Raw genomic sequence first — 20890 nt, 5'->3', positions numbered from 1 at the left:
TGGTCGGCGTCAAGTAATTTAGTTCTATTTTTTTGGTGGGTAAAAATAAAAAAAAATATTCAATAATAATTTTGGACGGACAGTGCTGATTTTATCTGCATCCGTTACCGTTCGGATGAAATCTTTTCTTTTTTAATTACGGCCAATAATTTATTAAGGTCATTTTTTTATTACAGAAATAACCTTAAAATTAATTTGGGATAAAAATATGTATTATTGCATTATTACACATAATCCCTCATGTAAACATAGTCTTCGAATATTTCTTTTGCATGAGGAAAAAAATTATTGTTGGGATTTTAATAAAAAATAATTATTATGAGCTTTAAATTGATAAATTCTTTAAATTAATGAAATGCCTAAATAATAATTTGTAATGCAAAAATATATTATAACAAAAAATTTGATAGAGATATCCTTCTTTTAATCATCAATTTCGGCATAATTAATATAAATAAAATTACTAAAATATATTTAATTTAAGAAGGGACTTATTATTCTTTTTTAACAGTTTTAAGCTTCATTTGGGGCGGCTTTCTTATTACTTCTTAAAACAGTTTTTTGGTACAAAAAAGTTAATTCTTATACTACAAAGTCGCTTTGAGAAGCAGTAAGAAAGTCGTCTCAAATAAAGCTTTACTAATATTAGTGGGACAACCTTTGTTGAGATATGTGTTTATTTTACTACTTAAACATTTTTTTTATCTTCAAATAATCTAATGAGAATCAATCAATTATAAAAATTAAAAAAAAAAAAATCTTATTTTTCCTATCAATTGAAAGAAAAATAATTAATTATTTTCAACAACCAAATTGACCACCAAGTCTTCCATAAGAAAATCCTATTCTAAAAAAACAATCGTGCTTTATACAAATTCAATTATCATAACATTGAGTACTTAAAATAAATTAAAAAGTCAAGTAAGAAAAAATTATTTTATTATTAGTGGAAAGTTCAAATTGACTCAATCCGAGCCCAAATGAGTCCAAATCAAGCACCCGATGCGCTATTGAAAAGTTCAAACCACAAATTGAGTTTCCAAATATGACGTTCTTATAGTCAAATCGAGCGGCTCAACAAAACGAATCCAACGAGCCCAATATCGCCAAATTCGGACATCATTAAGACCTTCAAATGTCTGACGAACGGTACACGATCAAGGGATTCAATATCGGTCGTCCATCCAACCACTCCATATTTACTTCTGAGCTCTCCCTTATTTACAAGTCATGTCACTCCAGAATACCTATAAATAGACCCCTCATTTCTCATGAGAGGGGGCCCAAGCAAGAAGAAGAAGAGAAGAGAAGAAGATTAAGAGGAAAGAAACTCCTCCTCGATCACCAACGTCAGAATTCTGTCCGACACCCGAGTGATGCCGGAATTATGCCCGACGCCCGAGTGACGTCGAAATTCTGTCCAACGCCCCAGTGACGTTGGAATTCTGCCCAAGTGACACTGGAATTCTGTCCAACGCCCAAGTAACACAAGAATTTTGTCTGATGCCCAAGTAACGCAAGAACTCTGCCTGATTTCCCAGTGATGTCGGAATTCTATGAGACTCTGCATTCAGCTCTAATACGCAACTTGTTTGTAATCGGGTTTCAATCTGGAAGTGAAGCATTGTAATATGATCGCCCTAAATTTTAAGGACAAGTCAACCTGTTGTATCTCAAGCAAACACTGGAAGAACTTTTTCAAAATGGGTGTGGCCCCATTGTTTTTTCCCTTTCCAGGGTTTCCACGTAAAAAATCCTGGTGCTTCTATTTCTCACAGGTTTATGTGCTAGATATCCGTACAACGCTGAGACGGAAGTTTTCTAACTCTATCGCCGCGTATATTCTAATCCGCAACAAATATGCTTACTAAGTTTTTCATTTCCATATGAGTTATGATCATATGATTGGAAGGCTCGAGAGTTTTATTTTTTTAATAAATGTATGATATAAAATTTTCTTAGTCCTAAATACTTTTAGTGATGTGAAACTACTAAGAGTTACGATTAGAAATTAGAAAGAAAGTTGGTTAAAGTATTGCTCATTTAAATTTAATACTAGCACATAAAAGTGAGTTAAGAATTTTGAAATTTTTAACTTGCTTAGGCCAAAGGCGTGCAATAGAACATAATCGAGATAATTCTTTCAAAGTTTAAGGTAATTTAAATGCAAAGTACAATTAACAAAAATCCAACGCTTAACAATGAGAGGTTCACCTCAAGGGCCATTTCACTCAATTATTTGAAGGCTTTTAGCGGAGAAAGATGACCCATATGATGAAGGATATTACTACTTGAGAGAAGGCGTCGAAGAACTTCGTTGGGGGAGAGGTAGCCGGGGGAGATGGAGGTAGTGGGTGGCCGACGATGCTCCAATCGTAGTTTGAAAGTTGGCGGTCGATGACGCTTGCAAGAGTAGGGACAACTCACTCCAAATAATCTCCAACGGAAGCGTCGTCTTCAAATCCCATGTCGAAAAACGGAGATCTTAGGATGTTGAGGCTTCCGTCGGTGTTGAATACAAGGCCCCACTCAAGTTCGGGATCCGCCATTCAACATTGAAGTGAGGGTTGAAGGGCGTCGTCTTCTTCTCTTGGCTTCAAGTGTTGTGAGCCTCTGAAATTCAACATGGGAGGAAAAGGAGAGGGGTCGGCCAAGGTGGGGAGAGAGGGGGCGGTGAGTTGGGAGAGGGGTTCTATGTTAGATGGGGGAAGGAAGAGATTTGCTCAAATCTGAAACTAATTTCAGATTTATAGTAAATTTGGAGGGAAGCAATTTGAAAATAATTTCAAATCTCAAAGAGAATTTAGGGGGGTTAATGGACATTTAATGGAGTCCATGAAGAGGGGGGCCGATGGTTTCATTAGAGGAGGGAGAAGGGTTTTAATTCCAAACCTGAAATTAATTTCAGGATTTTGAATAAAAATGGGGGGAGATTAATTTGAAATTTGATTTACCACACTCTTTCCAATTGGGAACGAAAAATTGGAGGGAAATTAATGACTCATCCAATTAGGTTTCATTCGAATTTTGAATTTGAAAACTTTTCATATTTGGCTTTGTCAAATTTGGAAATTTTGAATTTCAAAATTCGAACAAGAGGGGGAGAGTGGGAGAAGGCCGATGGTGGAAGTGCTTGGGACGGGTGGAGGAGGTGGGGTGGTCGGCGGCCCAGGGTGGCTTAGGGCCGGCGGGTTGGGTTAGACGACGGGGTTCGGGATGATTGGGATACACCACGAGTCATGGACTCTTTCAATAACTGGCGGGTATTGCTTTTCTCCCTCACATCGGGCTCTCGTTCTCCTCTCTAGCTCACCACAAGAAGAAGAAGAAAAAGATAACAAAACAAGTTTCATTCAAAATATTCATTAACCCCAATACAATATATAAGACCACTATATATAGGTCTCAACTCATGAAAAAGAAAAGTACAACATTGCCCTCTGGGCTACAATAACAAAGTAGCTCCCCACATGGGTAAAAACGAAAAAAAAATAGTAAATACTAAATAATGCATCATGACAATTGAATCAAAAGTAGAGGCGTTGAATCGTGGCCATCGATCTACGATTCCGCCGTAGATAAACCTGTCAGTAGCGTCTGTCGATGTCCTCATCATTTAGGCTTATTTGATATGACATTCTAACATATTCTTAAAATAACTTTTTAATACAAAATTTATGATCATTCACAATTATAAAAAAGTAACGGTACTATGTTAAAAAAAATCAAGTTTAAGAATCTTGTTCAAGTTTGTTTTTTAATTTACTTATGGAGATTGAGCTGAGTCAGACCTAATTTTAATCAATCCTAACTAATTATATAACTAATATTAACTTTTAAATATATAAGCTAGTTATTAGACATAATTGGATTTATAAATTTTAATAAAAGTTAACATAATTCATTAGGTATTATTTAACTTATTTAATGAATAAGAAAATATTTAAATAAAACCATCAAATTACTTGTGATATTTTAACTATACAAATACATCTGATTATATAAATAAAATTTAACACATATAAATTGCAGAAAAATTGATTCAATAATATAGAATAAATTATCAAATAAAAAATTAAGTCATATTAAATGAGCATTTAATCGTACCTCAATAAACTACCTGTTAAAGAACAAATAGACATGCATGTACACAAACATATATAAACAAAAATGTCAGCTCTCCAAATTGCTCATTTATATGTCGAGCTTCTAAAATTTTATTTGAATTCTTTCAATTTTGAAAATGAATGACCCTAAACGAGCATTATATGAATAAATATCCATATTCTCTTGTGTGATCTACATACATTTTATCATTTGCTGTGTTCCTTGTGTTAATATTCTCTCTCTTTTATTCACTCTCGGTGATTGAGGCTTTGTTTGAGACAGTTTTTTACTATTTTTTAAAGTAACTTTTTAGTACAAAAAATTAAATTTTTGTACTAAAAAACTGCTTTAAGAAGCATTAAGAAAGCCATCCCAAATGAAGCCTGAATTAGATCTTACCTAAATCTCAAGAAAAGAACAATTAATATCATTGACAACGAAACATTTATAGATAAGAAAAACAAAGATGATGCACATTTGTTTCTCTTGGTAAGTATTTGGCATGAACTTTTACAAAGAATGAAAGATCAGATGAAATATACACACATAAACAAGGAACATAGAATAGCAGACCTCTTGATGCTGCATATCTCTGGCTTGTATAATTGGAGTACACATTGAATGACTAGAAGAATTTATATTCAACTGATACAGGGAATGCTAAGGCAACCCATCTGAAGTAATCTGGGAAGTATCTGTCAAATCCAAACAAAAAGAAACAAATCTTAGGGAAAATGGAAGCTATACTAAGATTAGCAAATGAAGATTTATTCATGGCAGGGAACAATTAACCTACCTCCCCTACTCGGGCATTTATTTTTAAAGGTACAAAATCATCAGCTCGAGTTTCACCAATGTTGACAATTGCAACATCTGCCTTCGCTTCATAAGCGGCTCTGCGGAATTACATTCAACAATCATAACAATTATGGTTCAAAAATCTCATTTTATTAGTTCATCTTTCAGGTAGTTCAGCGTTTTTGTTTTGGCCTTTTGGGTAAGTCTGAATATGATAATCCCTTCAGAGAATAGGTTTGCTAATTCACTTTTGGGTTTTGAAACCATGGCTGTAACACTACTCTGAGGGTTGGTTTTTATGAATCCATAGTGAGTAGGCAGGATTTGGAGTAGAGTTGTCACCGGTGTTTAGGAGTTGTGGCGGGCATGGATAGAACCCATTAATAAACCTCATGAGGTCATATCTAATGAGAGTTGTATGAAATTGAAATCACCATGTTGAGTAGTTAGAGGTGGTAAGCTTGATTCGAGTGTTGGTGTTGATTTTGATAAGGGCTTGAGATTTATCAAATGAGTTAAAAATAATATGAGCATTAGTGTTCAAGGAGATAGTTGAGGGGGAACCAGCCATGGGAGAGGAAACTTGATTAGATCAGCCTGTTCTGATATCATATAGAGAAATATAATTTGAAGAGAAAGAATTATTCTCCTTAATTTTGTATTACAAGCTTTGTACAATATTTATTGATGTAAAATATTGAAGAAATAAATTTTAATTTAATGTGTATAGTGAATACTAAATAAAAGGAAATCAAAAGGAAAGTGAATTAACACCCTTACTAAATGTCAATTTAATACATAGACTACATGAAAGGAAACCAAAAATAAGGAATTAGTTGATTTATTTAATTTATCTCATACCAAGTTCCATGAGAGCCTATTCACTTGTATTGATAGGAGTCTGAATAGCTATTTTTATTATTTTAATATTTTATCATTGTTCTTTTTATTCTATATTTCTTTATAATTTGTTCACTCATGTGGTTGGATTTGCTCAAAATTCATACAATCTGGAATTTTTTATTGTGACATATTTTTTTTCCTAATTATTGCGTTTCACTTTTCCTAATTATGATTTTACATGTGAAATTTCTTATACGTGCTCATTAAATTATTATTTGTGCAAATTTTGAGTGCTTTCTAATTACATCAAGATGAACAGATATTTGCAGGAAAGTTACACAAATAAAGTTGTGCTTGTTCACTTTTCTGCATGCATGAATAATCTCATGAACATATAAGTTTTAATGGCACAAACAACACGTCCAATTATAGTGAAAATATCATACATGTAGCTTATAAATGGTAGAAAAATAAGTTGTTAGATTAGTGGAATTTGACATTTATTATTGTTTTGAGGATTCCTTTAAAATTTGGCTAATAATATTTAATGTCAATTAATATTATTTTGAAACAAAGGGGGTAATAAAAACCTGAATGGAGATGAGTATTAGAAGTGAATTGCAGATAATTGAAGACTTGGAAGGATTTAAACACACGAAAGAAAATTAAAGAGGGTAAATTACAGTTGTTTATGGCAATTGTATTATTTTATTTTCATTTAAATTCTAAATGTAATACTTTGTATATTTTGTTATTTATTTATTACGTGCAAGATGATGTCAATTTAAAATGTATATGTGATGATGAAAAATAGACATTAAAATTATTATGTAGTATGAATGTTTATGTATATGTGAAAGGTACATATCAATACATGCAAAAGTGTATATATTATTTAAAATATTTGTAAAGGTATATTTAAAGAACAATGAAATGAATGAATTAACTTATCTTATGTAAATGAAAGCATAAATGAAAAGGAAAAGATACATGCATGCAGTTTACAGGAGTTCACCCCCTTATGATACTAACTAGGAACGCAACGTACTCGTGCACGTTAAATGAAAAAGGAAATAAAAATAAAAAAGAAAAAGATTATACATTTATTGGTGGAAAATTTTAGACATTGCTTCTATACTAAATGAAAAAGGAAAAATGAATAAATATTATTTGAAGAGGAATATGTTATTTGATAAATATATAAAAAGGATTATGTCATATGAAATGGAAATGATATATAGATATGTATATCTATGTTAACTGCAAAAGAAAGTTAAAGGAATATAATTATTTTATGTATGTACAATTGATATGCTGCAAGTGTGATTATCCACTAAGTCTAATATGTAAACTCAAACTATTGAATTAAATTTTAGAGTAAATCTTCTGAAAAGTAAAATGAATGAAAGAGAGGAATATGTGTACAAAAGAAAAAGCTCGAATGTGTGATGATGATGATTTTCATAACTAATAGCAAAAGTTTAATAAATCTACCTTACGAGTCTAAATGCTGACATTGTCATTAGCGATGAACCCAGAACAAGAAAAGCATCTGATGATTTTGCAGCTTCCATTGCTTTGTCAGCTGTGTCTTTAGGGACATTATCGCCAAAAAACACCACCTTGTAGAGCTCAAAAAGAAAGAAAATTATTGAATTCAAAATTAGCAATTATAGCACAGACAACGTGCAATGGCTAATCATTATCAACTAGAAGCTACAAAGCTTAAAGCAAATATCAACCAGGTAATTCATTATTTTCTTTCTCAATTAAAGATAGAAAGCAAACATCTCTTTGCGAAATCATTTTGTATTAGTATTTAGATATACTGCTTCGTCCTTGCAAAGGATATAATTGATTTATCGTGCATGCTAGTCAATTATACTTGAATTAAGATATACCAAATAATCATAACAAAAGACTAAATGTTAACCCTTCCTCTCGGTCTAGAATATGATGCTTACATCAGGTTTTAGCATGCCACCACATTGATGGCAGTCAGGAATAATAAAATCCTGCTCCCAAAACTTCTCATCGATTTCAATGTCTCCGTCAGGTCTTTGCTGCATACCAAAGTTCTTATCTGAACCCGGAGCTCCATGCTCCAGTCTTTCAATAGCTGAAGCCCACTACAACAGATATTAATCATCATCATGTGTATATGGAGCAGCAATATTACAAACAAAATCATAATATTGATTCGCAACTATGCTTCATTACGATTAGAGGTAGAAGATAAATATCTATGTCAAGGAAAACATGAGCCGTCCACACTCCACAATTCCTTGACAGAAACTAAATGCCCTGTATGCCAACAGAAATCATGAGGTGGGCGACTATCGTTGGATCGTTGGAAGAATCGGACTAACAAAAAGTAAATCTCAATCCATGGAACAAAGATAAACACTAAGCTTCAAAAGTTTTAAAAAGAGATAATATTCATCAATAATCCTCTCCTTACAATATCTTGTTTATATAAGCTACTAAGAAGATTCTAGAAGTATTGTGATAGGAAATACTTGAGTTCTCAAGTATTTCTAACCCAAACCAGTAAATATACAGCAGCCAACTGCCGTCCACACTCCACAATTCCTTGACAGAAACTAAATGCCCTGTATGCCAACAGAAATCATGAGGTGGACGACTATGGTTGGATCGTTGGAAGAATCGGACTAACAAAAAGTAAATCTCAATCCAGGGAACAAAGATAAACATTAAGCTTCAAAAGTTTTAAAAAGAGATAATAATCATCAATGATCCTCTCCTTACAATATCTTGTTTATATAAGCTACTAAGAAGATTCTAGAAGTATTGTAACAAACTATAGTAAGCTAGTCCTAAGGAAAACTTAAGCTATGATGTTTCAAATCAAATCAGGTGCCAAATGGTAGCACAAAAGCAAAGCCCATGAACTGAAGATGCATCACAGCAGGACCAGCACCTCAAAATTTTCGAGTAACAGTAATTTGTTTCAATATTCAACCAATTTAACATTGGCACATAGATCAGATTGGTCGGACAAAATGATGGAATTGGTTTGTTTGATATTGATCATCACACACAAGCATATGGTCTGGGACAGTTAGTAGAGATGGGAGAAATAAAATTTGTTTCCAATGCAGTTACCATTTATAAGAAGAATTAAAAATAATGTTCCAAGAGCAATGCATGCACCTCCTAAAATAGCAACGAAATAGACGGGCTATAAATCAATGTAAGTTAGTTGAGCGCTCTAAAATCGACATTTGACATGCCCCAAAACGCTAAAGCAAAGCTCTTGTTTCCTTTCCCTCAAATACTTGGGCATTCCTTTAGGTTTCAAAAAGCCTTCAGAAGGCTTTTTGAAATCCTCTCATTCAAAACATCCAAGCCAAATTATTTTCCTGAAAGAGTAAACTTCCATTTAAAGGGCATGGAATTCAGGAATAGCACTTATCAATTTCGTGCTCACTTCCGTTCGTCTTAATTTCTTCTCACAGTTTTGGATTCCTTCTTGAGTTATTGAAAAAAATTATGGATTTAGAAGGAATTTGTAGACCAAAAGATAAAGATGATAGCGTGATGAAAATTTTCCATATGATTCTACACATTCAAAAAGTTTTACATAGACTTTTCAAAAGACATTGAATATTAGATAAGACGCTGCCTATAGATTTCACCCTCTAACTAGGACTATATGGAACCAGATTTTAAAGTCCTCACAAAATGAGGGCGAAATCTTTGGGTAGTGTTTTATCCCAAAGTTCATCTGCGTTCTGAAAATTTGACCCGGAACACCGTTAAAACTCTCCTACGCAGGGGAGGCCGGGGCACGAATTTTCGGAGCCCACAGATTCTACTCATTCAAAAAGTTTTACATAAACTTTTCAAAAGACATTGAATATTAGATAAGACGCTGCCTATAGATTTCACCCTCTAACTAGGACTATATGATTTCGTTCAAAGTGTCTCATAGGAGCAAGCCACAATAGTTAATTATTCTCTCAATCATAATCTGTCACTTTTGATCAAGGTTTTTCTATAAGCTCTGTGATGTTTTGCTTTTAGCAGCAACAATTTCGATTGGAAAAATAAGATATCGCTATGAACTTAGAGCAAATTGTGGCATCAAAGATAATGATCTCAATTAAGATCCTGTAAATTATGTTATCCTAAGTTATCAAGGACCATAGTCTACACAATTAGGGTACATATTTGACACAACCCGAATTGAAAAATTCTTGTTAGCAACTACATATTGTGCCATCAAAGAAGATCTTGTAGATTGGGAGTGAGAGTATGCCAAGGGGGCAATTTTAGCCAATCTTAGCTAACATAGCGCTTCATACCCTAATTCTGTTTTATGTTCACGCCTCATAGGCATAATATGATGGGATTTTCATTATTGAGCTAACCAACTAATCAAGAGACACATGCAACATCCTTATTTATATGAAATGAAATTTTTTAGTAATGATCATATAAGTATACTTAATATGATATTGATTTTATTTATTTTCACTTTATATGTTTAGCAGCTCATATGTTGAGGATGAGATGACTAGGATTAGGTTTAAATTATTCAATTAGATCCTGAGGTGTGACATAAAGCTTGTAACTACAAGTTAGCTGGCCGAAATCATCACAGGCCCACAGCTATTATGGCCCAAGGAACTCCAAGGGATCTAACATTCGTCCCTACGAACTCTCCCCTCATTCCTTGGAACTCAATGACAAGAATAAATAATGTTATATGTTATATATTAAATTACCAGTGAAACTGTATTGTTTTAATTGTGTTGTGCAAGAAAAATATATGAAAGGCATGAAATTCCAAGTATTATACAGCGTCGCAGCGTCGGACACTATACCACCGCGACGCCATCATTGACATCGTTTGGGCACCCAACATGGATATGGCGGCACCCAGTCTCTGTTTGATAGCGTCACGGTGTCCGAGGACTCAGTGCTGCAAAGTCTAGTCTCTATATGACGCAACACCAATTTTAAAGGCCGCCAAGCCGATGGGAGTGCCACGTGGATGAAACAGTACTCAACTATCAGCAGGGCCACAGAGCTACAGTTATAACCGACCAAGACACGATATGTCAGTGAAGTGATGCGTATATTCACTAAACAGAAGGTCCACATCAGCAAGCGCCGCGGAGGAGGAAATTCTTCAGTGATGCGGCATTAGTTCATTTTAAGGGCGCCGCGACGCAAGTGACAAGAGCATCACGGCACAAGAGTCCATTTTTTGTGGGTTTCTATAAATAGTCTGTTTGTAATACAAGTAAAGGAGTTCAGTCATTTAGCTAATTTCAATCTTCATACTACTTCTCTATAAATTCCTTATGAGTGACAACTAAGGGAATTCATGGAGCACTAGATCCATTTCATAAGAGTGTTTGGTCAATATTTGTGGAAGCAATTATATAAGTTCAAGGAGTGCAGAGGAGATCTATGAACCCATCCGGTGATATCTTTAATTCGATATTGTTCGCTCCGAAAAAATAAAAATTATTTGCAATAAAGATATGTGGACCTCGCTCTCACGATTTTATGGTTCTCTTTATTTTTTTTCGAAGGTAGATTGAGTTTGATATTTAACCAGATTTCCCCTGAAAGTGATATCAGGGTTTATTTAGATCTGAGTTCTACTTCCTATGAGCGCAAGCCCTCATAGTTAATTACCCCTCCTAACGTATTAGAAGAACACTCTCGATTAAGGATGAAATACACTTAGCTTCATGCAATGAGTGTGCGAATGTGCAATAGAGATTTAAATTTAGTTATGGGGGAATGAAGGTACACCCGATCAAGATCCCATGGTTCCGTCATCCCGAGCATTACCGTGGGTTCAGTCTACAAACACTAACAATCATTGATTGTAGTGTATAGGGAATCTGATTAGCAGTCATGGGTTGCCTCCTCTCAGGGATCCCGAGTAGACTGAAGTGGAGATGTGTGAATTTTTTATTTAGTTCAGTTTGGGTTAGGGCTTATGGCTTCCTTAGAAGCTGCCCATTAATTTGTTTAGTTTGGGGCTTACAGCTCCAATTAGGAGTTGCCCGTTAATTTGTTTAGTTTGGGGCTTACGACTCCAATTAAGAGTTGCCCGTGTGATTAGATTTGGGAAGGGACTTATGTCTTTCATTTGAAAGTAGCCCTAATAGTGGGTATTACGGCCTCTATTAGAGGTAGCCCGAAAAATTTTGGTTGAGTAGGTCTTATGGCTTCCTTAGAAGTTGCCTAATGGCGGGTCTTACAATCTAGCACTGTAAGCTAAGTGGCCCGTATCATTTATCTCTTCACGTTCAACTAAGCAGTCCGTGATGCATATGCTCTTAATAGCATCGATATAAAAAAGAATCATTAGAAAACATATTGTATTTACATTCCATCAGCCCAAAACATTTTATCCAAATAGTGTTTCATTTATTTATTTATTTATTTAAGTGATTGAATCTCCACCAAAATTTATTTTTATTGAGTAGGATAATTATTGTAATTATAGTAGACATTATTAGTATTTGAATGTAAACATTCTTACTCATGGGATCGATATTCTACTCTAGCACTATATTATTTGATTCAGCACGTATACTTGCATATATTAAGTCTGGTTTTTATAATTTTTATATCAAATAAAATTTAAACATTTTTTAGGTATTGATGGAGCCCTAAATTATTTTCACAATTATTTAAGTTACTCCATCGCTACCATTACCCACAAGTGCAGACTTGCACTATGACACAACTTTCAAAGGCTTGTTCAATTCATTGGCCCAACAAACTTGCCTAGAGAGGAGGCCGCGTCAAAAATAAGGTTCCACATGTACATCATTCAGTTAGTTCGCATGTCAGTATCAGTTTATAACAGTCACATAATGTATTATTTTTAATATTTTATTCTATATGTAGCCTTTCTTGTATCCCTATAAATTAAGAGTGAAGAGTAATATTTAAAAAATTTTGGTGTTGTTAGGACATTCTCTGAGATAATAGAACTTTCTATTGACCATCCATATTCACTAAATAGTAAATTCCTTCACTTAGTTTTCTACCCCAACATGCTAACAGGGTCGAGTGTCATCCACGAAAAAATTTGTATCCAAAAAATATACTAAACTCTCTTTATATTCCCTGCATCAATGTTTCTCTCAAACATTCTCTAAACACATTCGGAAACTCATGTCATAGACAACACCACATCACCATATCCTGCTTGAACTTGGTTTTGGGTACTTTTATGGAAAATATTAATTAATCCAATGACAATATAATTTCCCTATAATTTTTTTATCATTAAAACATGGAAATTTGAAAAGTTGCAAACAAAATTTGCTGCATCAGCAACAGAGTGATTAATATTCCAACTAGCATTGCATGATCATAAGATTAAGCAGTTAATATTGCATAGCATGAAAATTCAGCATTTTGGGCAATCCTGCTATATATCAAAGGTCATACCTTTGGGTTGAGGGCCTTTACTTGATCTTGAAATGAATTTCGGTCAACAGAAATAGCACAATTTAAACACACTACAGTATAAACAGTACCATGAAGCTCAAGAGGTTCGCTGCCAGCACGATGATGCAGCCTGACATATAATAGAACGAGATAATAACAATCAAGGTCTATTTTCTATTGATGATTGATTAGGCTATAAAAGTAATAGTTCAACCTGTCAACATTTTGGGTAATCATGAAATTAACTCTACCAGCTTTTTCCAAGGTTGCGAGTGAAATATGGCCTTGACTTGGCTGTGCAGCAATAAACCTTCTCCATCCAGCATAACTCCTAGCCCAATATCTCCTGCGGGCACGACTGGAGCGGACAAACTCCTGTTTAGCAGAAACAGAACCACATCATTTTTAATAGCAAGAACTTTTGAAATACCAGGTCAATTACAGCAGCCAGTTGTTGATCAGCACCCATCTACATATTCTCACAAAATGCTAGTCATTGAAAATTTGTATTTATGTTTATTTCCAGAGAGCATGCCCTCAAATGCCTAAGCATAGAGAAAATTTCAGCGAAATACACTAAAGAGTCCTCATGCCAAGCCAAGACCACCTATTTTGTAATTTTTGCAACTTTTCAAGAGGATCTAATCATTTTTTTAAAATTGTTAGAAATAGGTCATGTTTTAAGTTATGTTGATTCTCAAGTTATCACATCAATGTAAATCTCTATAAATAGATGTCAATGTATCAGGATGCCTGAAGAGCCCATTGAATTAAAGGAATTTGGAATTTTGGGATTCCTATAGTTCCTTCCCTCACCTCCCCTCCCTCTCTCTCTCTCTCTCTTCCAAGAAGCTCAAGCTTCCTCCCAATAATTCATAACAAAAGAAAATGATGTATGTCATAAGACTAACATTCACTTTCCATTTCTTAAACCTATATTTCTCACTATCACATATTTTGGCAAAACATGTTCATAAAAGAAAGACACTTACCTGATGAGTAATTGGTTTAAAACCAGAGCTATACGCTCCATTTGGGCTGCAAAAGAACTTTTTATTCAAGTTAGCACATAAAAGAACAAAACTGAAGTCAATCTTGGCATTCTAAAATGGTTATATCTACACATTACATAAGAAACATTTGCATACCTCCTGTAATCAGGAATTCCAGATTCAGTGCTTAGTCCTGCTCCAGTCAATACCATAAGCTTGCGGCTGAAGGAATTGGTTATTGATAAATCCATATTGCTTAAATACTATAGCAAACAACAATGGAAGAAGTAACCTAAGTTTATGGCTTCGTTTGGGATGGCTTTCTTACTGCTTCTTAAAATAACTTTCTAGTATAAAAATTTAATATTTTGTACTAGAAAGCTGCTTTAAGAAGCACTGTCCCAAATGAAGCCTATGTTTCATCTGCTTCTTGATCAATGGGTTATTGACCGCATGTGGCATCTTTAACCATACCTCCTATCAAAAAATTGATATAGACGGTTCAAGTCTATCATGTTCGGAGGTTTTGAATCAGGAACAATCTTCTTATCTCTTAAAAACTGGACCAAAGATTTACTTTCATTTTTCTGTTTGACTTCAGAAGTAGAATGGCAGCAGGATGCTAGCAATTGTCTTACACTGAATTGAAGATGAGAGCTCCTGCTCCTTTTAATAGAAAGCAGACTACAATTCCCACCTGATTATATAACAACACTTACAGAATGAAATAAAATCCTGAAAACTATAATAATAAAGCTGAAGAAATTTTATTTAGAAAAAAACGAATTTAGAAACAAACTTGCCTCTAGACATTCTTCCAATATTTTTTAATCCCGACAATTGCCAGATCTTCAAAATATATAGAAAAGTTAGTACAAAGTAAGTTACGAATAGAAATTTACTAACACCATACACTCAACACTAACAAAAAAGTTTCTACGAACTATTATTAAGGAAAGGGGAAATATCTTCAAAATTTTCTGGCAAGGGAACAAGTTGATCACATCAACCGATAAAAAAAAACATTTTTATTCATACCTGAATCTACATTCCTCGTATACTTCAACGAAATTCTTCATACTTATCCTTGTTATAATTAATCAATATTTTCTTGAAAATAGTTGGGTTTTGTCAAGCAAGCTACTCAAATTTATGAATAAAACCACCATCTCCACTTACCCGCATTAATTTCATGCATTTATCCTACTCAAATTCAAATTCATGGAGATTAAAAATATTGAGACTAAGTAATTCATAATTACTAAATATGATTACTGGATGTAATCCTCTATTCCACTATCCTCTGTATTGGCATGTGCTGCAGTCTGACGTCTTATCTAAACCGTTGATGGCTAACGGTTTCATCATATCCGCTCATGTCATTTTCTCTCCTCATCTTTACTGAGTATATGTATGTTGCTACAGTAAATGCAAAGTACACAACAGAGGATTTTCTATTTTCCTTAGCTTCTGCAATGTCTTCTTCCTCGTTGCTCTGCTTTGTTCTTCTTGTCTATGTTTACAGGTATCAGAGACAGAGCTTCAACATGATATCAGAGCATTTTTTCTGCCTTACGGCTTGATCGGTGCTAATCTGCTTCGTGTATGGCGTCGGCGGCATCATCTTCTACCTCAAATCCAAATCCATCTTCTGTGGTCAAAATGGCGGACATCACCATTCCGTCCCAACTGAAGTTCCTCATGACAAACGTCAAGTCTATTCTCAATCTTCAACTCACTATAGATAACTTTCCTCTATGGAAATCTCAGATTCAAAAACTGTTTACAGTTTTTGAACTTCAACCAATTACTCATACTGGTAAACTTCTAATCGGCAATGGAGAACTTCTACCAATTACTCATACTGGTAAAGGCTTGTTACCTACTCCTACGCGTAAGCTCCACCTTAATTCATTGCATCTTGTTCCAAAGCTTCGTCATAATCTTCTCTCTATCAATAAACTCACTACTGATAACTCCTGTTCTGTTCTATTTGATGCTCATGGCTTTACTATAAAGGATCCGAAGAACAATCATATCCTCCTTCGCGGCCCCTCTCGTCACGGTCTGTACCCAATTCCTACTGACTCCAGCGTTCCGTCTGCTCAGCTGGCTCTTGTTGCAAGTTCGTCATCCACTACGCTTTGGCATCGTCGCTTGGGACATCCCTCCTCCAAAGTTTTACTCAAGCTACAAAAGTTTATTCTATCTTCTAAGTCTACTGTCTTGTCTTCTCTAGAATGTAAAGCTTGTGCTATTTCAAAAAGCCACAAGCTTCCCTTTTCTCAGTCTCTTTCTCGTTCTACTTCTCCTCTTCAGTTAATACACAATGATGTCTGGGGACCTTCTCCCAAAGTATCTTTGCAAGGCTTTAAATATTATGTTATCATTGATGATTTCTACCGTTTTTGTTGGTTGTATCCACTTAAAGCAAAATCTGATGTTCTAATTATTTTCTATAATTTCAAAACTCTTGTTGAAAATCAGTTTGATGCCAAAATAAAATGCTTAATAGCGGTGCTCGGCTGTGTCGACCTCGCCATCTACTGAACCACGTTGCCGTTCTCGCCGCCGCCAGCTTGTTCAAGGGCTCGGCTGTACTATGCAAAACAGCGTACAGCCGTATAAAACGGAATTATATTATTATTATTATATATAAGTGTAATAATTAAAATATATTATATGTGAAAAAAAAATCCTTTCTTGGATCAATAGTAATCGTGATTTTTTTGGGTTAATTTATAGCTAAATAAATTTTACATTTTATAATTATTAATATAAGATAAACTATATTTATAAATAAGTTTGTCAATTTATAAAAAAATTTGTAATATACTTAATTTAACAATAATTTTTATTTCAAATTAATTAAAAAAATTAAATTTAATTTAAATATTATTATGTTTTAAATTAGAATTAAATTAGTGGAGTATTTGTGAGCTAAATATTGAACTATAGAGAAATTTCCACCTTAAAATCACTGGTCAAGTTTTTGCTATTATACACAACTCTCTTTGACCTATTGGTTGAGAGCTTAGGCTTCCAACTAAGAGGTCCAGGGTTCGAGTCTATGTGTATGCGTTGTGTGTATGAATTTGACTTAAATGATCTAAATGTCCCAAAAAAAAAAGTTTTTGCTATTATTACATCATTAAAAGTCGTCGGACAATACCTTCGTTTATTAATATTCAAAGCTTTAATTTTCCCAAAAAAAAAAAATATTCACAGCTTTCATTGACTGAGAATCTGCTTCTTCAAACTTCAAACCTCAGATTCATTTAAAAACGGTGAACGAAATTGCGCGAAATTTCTACGCCAACACCACAAAAATTCTCATTCTGCAAATGAGATTGATACAATTCAAACAGCGTCTCTACCTGAAAAAGAATATAAGAAAAAAATAATCCTTTCTTCGATCAATAACCATTTTCACCCCGATCCAAGCCAGCAATCTTCTTCCCCAAAGTCCTTTCTTTGATTGGCAACTCAGACACCAGGAAGCAAGAGCGCAAGACAACAGGGAAGAAGATGGGCGATGGTGTTATGCAAATACTAGCAAAGCCAATCCAGCTCGCCGACCAGGTGACTAAGCTGGCCGACGACGTCCACTCCTTCAGGGCTGAGTGCCAGGAACTCAAGTCGAAGACAGACCGCCTCGCCGCTCTTCTCCGACAAGCTGCGAGGGCGGAGCTCTACGAGCGCCCGGCTCGTCGGATCATGGACGACACTGAACAACTCCTCGACAAAGCCCTCTCTCTAATCGCCAAATGCCGCGCCAACGGAATCATGAAACGCATGTTCACCATCATCCCCGCTGGCGCCTTCCGCAAGATGTTGATCGGCCTTGACAACTCCATCGGCAACGTATCTTGGCTTCTTAGGGTATCCGCCGCTGGCGACGAGGACGGCGATATGCACCTAGGTCTTCCCCCTATCGCCCAGAACGAACCCATCCTGTTTCTAATCTGGGAGCAGATCGCAACACTGCATACCGGTAACCTCGACGCTCGCGCCGATGCCGCTGCTAGCCTCGTTTCCCTCGCCCGAGACAAAAGGTACGGCACGCTCATTATTGAAGAAGACGGTGTCGGCCATCTTCTCCGGCTTGTCAAGGAGGGGCGGGTTGAGGGACAGGAGAACGCCGCTCGTGCCCTAGGTCTCCTCGGCCGAGATCCGGAGAGTGTTGAACGGATGGTTATCGCAGGCGTCTGTTCTGTGTTTTCAAAGGTCCTTAAGGAAAGTCCCATGAAAGTTCAGGCCATGGTAGCCTGGGCCGTCTCCGAGCTTGCTGCTAATCACCCTGAATGTCAGGACATCTTCGCTCAGAACAACGTCGTCCGCCTCCTCGTCGGCCATCTCGCCTTCGAGACCGTAGAAGAGCATTCAAAGTACACGATTCCTCCTAAGGTCACCTCAATTCATACCGTCGTCATGGCGAATATTACCGCCGATCCGTCCATGGACTCGTCGGAGCAACCCCTGCTTCGCCAGCCCATCCACAGCCAAGCTCGGAAGAACCAGATGCACGACGTCGTCCAGTACACCGTGACCGGCAAAAAAAACCCATCCGATCACCATTCCGTCAACGTCCGGCAGCCGCTTATTGTCAAGGGAAGAGAATTCGAAGATCCGGCGACCAAATCCTACATGAAAGCAATGGCCGCCCGCGCGTTATGGCAGCTCGCCCGGGGAAATTCCACCATATGTAAGGGCATCACGGAATCAAAAGCCCTCCTCTGCTTCGTCGTCCTTCTAGAAAAGGGGGAAAACGATGTCCAGTACAATTCCGCCATGGCTCTTATGGAAATCGCCCGCGTCGCCGAGGACGACGCCGTTCTCCGCCATTCCGCCTTCAAACCAACATCCCCCACCGCTCGTTCCATCGTCGACCAACTCCTCCGCATCATCGAGAAGGCAGACTTTAATGACCTTCTGGTACCCTGCATCACCGCCATCGGCTGCTTGTCCAGAACATTCAGAGCCACCGAGAAACGGATCATTGGGCCATTAGTTCGGCTGCTGGACGACAAAGAAGGGGTTGTCATGCGTGAAGCAGCCATTGCTCTCACTAAGTTCGCCTGTACTGATAATTACCTCCACCTCGACCATTCCAAAGCCATTATCAACGCCGGAGGAGCCAAACACCTCGTCCAACTCGTCTATTTTGGTGAACAGATGGTGCAGATTGCAGCTTTAATCCTTCTGAGCTACATAGCCCTCCATGTTCCCGAGAGCGAGGAGTTGGCAATAGCTGAGGTTCTCTCAGTGCTCGAATGGGCTTCGAAGCAGGGTTTTGTAATTCAAGATCCTGAATTGGAGTTTCTTTTACCAGAGGCCAAGGGAAGGTTGGAGCTTTATCAGTCTAGAGGATCTGCAGGCTTCCATTGATTGATTGATTGATTCCAGTAGTGAGGAAAATCAATCAGGAGGAGTTGATTTGTGATAGATTTATATACATTAGCATTAGAATATAGTTATTTAAAGACTCTTAATTGGCTGGGTGTATATTTCTATTCTTTTTTATTGACACTTAATAATTTTTCCTCTCGTAGAAAATCAGATTTGTTGAGATCAAGCCGCAGGGGATGGTTTACATTTTTCAAAGTTTATTTTATTTGAGTCAGTTATCTTACAAAAAGATGGATTTTGATTCTTTTTCGACATAATTTTAGGATAGTCTGATCATAATTTAATATTTTAGACCATTCAAACATAATAAGAATATCTCAAAGTTTATGTCAAATAAAATAATAAAAATAAACCATAGCATTTCCTGAATAAGACTAACAAAAAAAATTTAAACCTAGGAAGCAGCACCTCATTCCACCTAATGCAAGAAGTTGAAGAATACTTGAAATATTAGCATAAGATAATTGCTTAATGAAAAAAGATAAAGACCAATTACTACTCAAAATAATATCCTTCACCAAAATAGAGTGCCACTAAGGATTAATATTAGGAACTAATTCATAAAGAGACCGGCCATCAATCCAAGGATCCCAATAAAATGAAAGTAAACTATCAAAAGTGATACTAAATTTAATTTTCTCCATAATACTTTCAGCCAACTAATGGTGACTTTTCCAGAAAATAGAAGTCTTAGAAGAGGGTGGCTTTCTATAAAGAGGTATATTTTTTCTTCACCAAATCGGCTGGAAAACATTTCCCATTTAAAATTCTCCAAATAAGAGAATAATTAAAAGCATAATAAATAGCATTAAGATCGGAATACCAAGATCTCCAAATCACTTGGGCTTACAAACATCTTTCCAAACAATAACGTGCATTTTCTTAGAATTCATATTGCATGAAAAAGAAAATTGGAACAAGCTTTTCTAATGAATTTAAGAAATAATTTTGGAATAATCATCCCTTTAATCTAATAAGCAATATAGTTAGGGATATAAAATTTAATATATTGTACTCTACTAGCAAAAGAAAGAATTTTGCCTTCCAACCCGAAAGTAGATCAGTGACCATGTTAAATAAAGGTTGCAAATACGCACCACAAAACCTTTTAATAGAAATAGGAAGGCCTAAAATTTTCAAATATTTTTTAGTTAAAGAAACATTTAAAACTTGATAAATCCTTTCCTTCGCATAAGCATCTTTAGAGAACATAGCCAGACTTTTATAGTAATTAACATGAAGCCTCGAACACAGAGAAATAATCCAAAATCTCTTGTAACTGCATGGCA

At 35.7% G+C, this 20890-nt stretch overlaps 2 protein-coding genes across 3 annotated transcripts; one reads left to right on the top strand and one right to left on the bottom strand.

The window, feature by feature from the left end:
* Positions 1 to 4502: 4502 nt before the first annotated feature.
* On the bottom strand, positions 4503 to 15037 carry LOC110097580 (NAD-dependent protein deacylase SRT2). 2 transcript variants are annotated; one of them, XM_020824050.2, is made up of 11 exons: positions 14996 to 15037; positions 14831 to 14889; positions 14667 to 14752; positions 14349 to 14414; positions 14193 to 14238; positions 13415 to 13575; positions 13201 to 13330; positions 7713 to 7877; positions 7243 to 7370; positions 4904 to 5003; positions 4503 to 4802 (listed from the first exon to the last, which is right to left on the bottom strand). In XM_020824050.2, exons 1-11 carry the CDS (start codon positions 15003 to 15005, stop codon positions 4749 to 4751), a joined length of 1005 nt encoding a protein of 334 aa, XP_020679709.1. In that variant the 5' UTR covers positions 15006 to 15037; the 3' UTR covers positions 4503 to 4748. The 2 variants fall into 2 exon arrangements, with proteins under 2 accessions (XP_020679709.1, XP_020679708.1); XM_020824049.2 differs by having other exon boundaries at positions 4519 to 4802; positions 14667 to 14889.
* Positions 15038 to 17417: 2380 nt separating this feature from the next.
* Positions 17418 to 19739, top strand: LOC110097597. Its single transcript, XM_020824078.2, has one exon. It carries the CDS (start codon positions 17721 to 17723, stop codon positions 19578 to 19580), a length of 1860 nt encoding a protein of 619 aa, XP_020679737.1. The 5' UTR covers positions 17418 to 17720; the 3' UTR covers positions 19581 to 19739.
* Positions 19740 to 20890: the final 1151 nt, after the last annotated feature.

This window comes from Dendrobium catenatum, unplaced genomic scaffold (assembly GCF_001605985.2).
Source record: "Dendrobium catenatum unplaced genomic scaffold, ASM160598v2 fragScaff_scaffold_390, whole genome shotgun sequence".
NCBI classification, from domain to species: Eukaryota; Viridiplantae; Streptophyta; class Magnoliopsida; order Asparagales; family Orchidaceae; genus Dendrobium; species Dendrobium catenatum.
The sequence above is the reverse complement of the archived record's forward strand: the minus strand, read 5'-3'. Positions and strand labels throughout refer to the sequence as shown.

Bases quoted from the DNA above. Each gene is read 5' to 3' on its own strand.
- LOC110097597 (XM_020824078.2), top strand. From the start codon at position 17,721: ATGGGCGATGGTGTTATGCAAATACTAGCAAAGCCAATCCAGCTCGCC.
- LOC110097580 (XM_020824049.2), bottom strand. The intron at 14,415-14,666 runs GTATGGTTAAAG...CAATTCCTTCAG, and splicing joins TATCAATTTTTTGATAGGAG to CCGCAAGCTTATGGTATTGA. The intron at 7,878-13,200 runs GTATGACCTTTG...TATCTGTTGTAG, and splicing joins TAAAGGCCCTCAACCCAAAG to TGGGCTTCAGCTATTGAAAG.